This window comes from Coenobita brevimanus, chromosome 21, assembly GCF_032717465.1.
Source record: "Coenobita brevimanus isolate Jiangsu-jjx chromosome 21, ASM3271746v2, whole genome shotgun sequence".
Lineage (NCBI taxonomy): Eukaryota > Metazoa > Arthropoda > Malacostraca > Decapoda > Coenobitidae > Coenobita > Coenobita brevimanus.
The window spans coordinates 36,160,609-36,163,995 of record NC_136974.1 but is presented as its reverse complement, the minus strand read 5'-3'; the positions used below and the strand labels follow the sequence as shown (position 1 = coordinate 36,163,995).

The 3,387-nt window shown below is 42.0% G+C and overlaps 1 protein-coding gene across 1 annotated transcript in view; it reads left to right on the top strand.

Annotated features, from left to right (window-relative positions):
• Positions 1-2,176, top strand: part of LOC145392209 (succinyl-CoA:acetate/propanoyl-CoA:succinate CoA transferase) — an 11,571-nt gene extending 9,395 nt beyond the window's left edge. Inside the window, exons 8-9 of the mRNA XM_080266661.1 lie at positions 845-973; positions 1,989-2,176. Of these exons, the coding sequence (XP_080122787.1) occupies positions 845-973; positions 1,989-2,176 (317 nt within the window). The remainder of the gene's footprint in view (positions 1-844; positions 974-1,988) is intronic.
• The last annotated feature ends 1,211 nt before the right edge of the window (positions 2,177-3,387 follow it).

The following is a 3,387-nucleotide window of genomic DNA, read 5'->3' as shown; positions in this document are numbered from 1 at the left end:
TTTCTTTTTCTAATTTACGTGGTTTGAATACTGTAAGAGGAATTAGTTTAGATTTTCTCCTTTCTTTTTTTTTTTTTTTTTTTTTAGGATGTACTCAGGTAAGGGGGAGAATGAAGAATTGGTTTTATGATTTTTTTTTTTTATTTACGTGGTGCTTGAATGCTGAAAGACATAATTAATTTTTTCCTTTTTTTGTGGTGCTGGCTTTGGAGTCTTCAGTTTCTATCTCGCTATATCCAGTACCATTTAATTTAGCAATATCAGTTCTCTTTACCTTTGACGATCTATATTTTATGTAGAAATACCGGTTATTTCTTCTTAAACTGTTTATCAATTTATGCGAAACAAGTAAGGTTTTAATTCCGGGACGATTTGTTTGTGGCCACCCCTTACGGGATTAAGGCGTCTGGTAATAGATAGATGGACAGAAGTAAGCTTTTTGTACAGATTATACATATACATCAGCAGTTTCATACTTGATAATATAGTTTTTATAATACAATGATTTTAATAGATAAGTTAATGGATAGGTTTGCTACTTGCATAAAAGTCAGGAACATTTGCATCTTTGACTAAACGTCCTGTTTCCTTCCAGGTTCATCTCTAGCAAAGGTTCTTCACATTTGCCGTTCCCCATCATCCCTTCCTCACCCACCTTTCCTCTCCTACCTTTCCTCTCCCAGGGCACATCATTTTCATCCCACACACATTCACCCATGGCAACACTGCACCATTAATTCCTCTGCACCGTGACTCATCCTTCTCACACATACGGTTTGCTTATCACTGAATTTAACATTTTTCTAATTAGTCGTCCCCTTTCCTACCCCCTACCATCTTGCAGGTGTGGGTGGCCAGGTGGATTTCATCAGAGGGGCGGCAGTGGGTCGGGATGGACTGGGGAAGCCCATCTTAGCTATGCCGTCCACCACATCCAAAGGGGAGAGCAAGATTGTACCTTTCCTCAAGCCAGGTGGGTCCCTCCCTTGATTGCCATAACTATCTCTACCCTATACTTGGACCTGGTGGTCTGTAGTGCGGTTTTTCTAACCTGATGAAGACCCTTAACCCTTTCCAGGACAAGCGATAGCAGTGACGTAGCTTAAGGTGTGGCCGGGGTGACACTGGCCCCCCCTGAAATATACCAGGCCACCCCAATGACCACCCTAAATTTCCTGGGGAATACACCCGTTTCTTCCTCAAGAATTCTTTCTGGGCCATCCCATAATTTGGCTTGGCCACGCTATTTTTTAACATTGTAGCTACACAACCCTGTTTGGTGGCCAAATGTAGCCTGACCAGAGGGTCATTTTGAGCAGTAACCAAGAAGATTCATTCCTAACTCCAACTAAAACTCATCGAATTTCATGCAACCGTCACTTATGGTTCAAGTTATGGAAATGGTCCAGTTCTGTCAGTAAAAACGACATTCTTAATACTCATGCTTTTAGTACTGAACTATACAGCGCCAGGCACTAACATATAAAAGGTAAGAGATGATTAGCTAATGGATGTGTGGCTCATTTGAGTGGGGACTCTGTAAATACATATTTTTCTTTTTTCAGCTTTTCTTTTCTCTCTGTCTTCTTTCTTCTTTTTGCTTTAATATTCCTGTTTTAGATACTTCTCACACCGTTTTTATTATTGTAAGAAGGAAGTGTAGGATGGTGATGCTAATTCACGAAATTTTTATGAAAATGGATAAAAGCAGTGGAAGTAAGTGCCGATACAGAGCAGCACATGACCAACGTCTGGCACCCCTTACTAACTTATTACTTGAAGGATGGAGCCAGAATTCCCGAGGCTTGAATGATACGTGCATGATTGTCTAGCCTATTTCACTAGATAAGCTATTGATGGTCCTCAGCTTACGTATATTCTCTTGCTTTGTTTTCTGGATCCTACCTCAATTTATCCTTAGATTAAAAAAAAAATGATGATGATATGATGATGATGATGATTTACCGTACACCCCCCACCCCATGCAGGCGGCGGGGTGGTGACGACGCGTGCACACCTCCACTACCTGGTGACGGAGTGGGGGATCGCCTACCTCTTCGGCAAGAACCTTCGTCAGCGCGCCCACGAGCTCATCCGTATCTCTCATCCAGACCACCGAGAGCAGCTGGAGAAGGCGGCATTTGAGCGGCTCCACTGTATGCCCTCTCCAGACTAAACTGTGAGAGTGAGGGGGGGAAGGGGAGTGGGAAGGGAGGAAGGATGGAAAGGGAGGGTAGGAAGAAAGGAGAGAGAAGGGAGGAAGAGAGGAGAGTGAAAGATAGAAAGGAAAGGCAGAGGGATGTGAAGAAGAGAGAGGGAAGGGAGGAAGAGATGGGAGGGAGAGTGGAAAGAAAGGGCAGAGGGAAGGGAAGAAGAGAGAGGGAAGGAAGGAGGAGATGGGACGGAGAGGTGGAAACGAAAGGCAGAGGGAAGGGAAGAAGAGAGAGGGAAGGGAGGAAGAGAGGAGATGGAAGGGAAGGATACTGAAAGGGAGGGGAGAGAGAAGGAAGGAAGGGTGAAAATGAAGAGGAAAGGAAAGGGAAGAATGGAATAGAGGAGAGGGAAGGAAAGGGAAGAATGGAATACAGGAGAGGGAAGGAAAAAGAGTGAAAAGTGACACTTGTGCTGGTTTACGAATTATGAAAAGGATGTTGAGCCAGAGTATTGTCATATTTCGTCACTGAACTGTAACAAGAGATCAACAGTAGGGGATGGTGCTAGTCAAGAAGAAGTGCTATGGAGGGTATGTAAAGCCATGACATTGTCTTTTTCTGCCACTGAGCTGTATCAAGAAATTACCACTAAAATATGATGTTAGTCACGAAGAAGTGCAATGGGAAGGATGTAGGTTCGTAGTAGTGTCTTACTCTGTCCCTGACCTAGAAAGAAATTTTTATGCCCATATAAGGTGAACGAACTTTAGGAAAATTGATGGTAAACAAATCTCTTTCCTTTTATATTTCTGCCAATGTTTTAATCTGAAAATCTTGTTGCTTCTGAAAACAGGATTAAAATAAGAGGTAGATTTATTGTATAGCCATTTTTTTTTTTTTTTTTTTTTTTTTTTTGTGTATCAGTCGTTTAAGTAACTCGGTGTCCGGTGTCAAGTTTTGTATATTTGTTTATCCATTTATTCGTTTATTTATTAATCGGCCGTTTTTGTACAGTACTAATCTCTCGGAAACCAGTGATACACTGAGATGATAAACTATCCAGTTCCTAACTTATAACCTACAGTTAATCCAGAGCTTTTGAGTTAGCTGTAACCCCCCCCCCCTTCTCTCATCCCTCTCAGTATTTTCTTTTTCAGTGTGTCCAGTCTACATGTATCCCCTTCTCTTACCTACCAGGTCTCATTGCCATAGAGGATAACAATATCTTTACTGA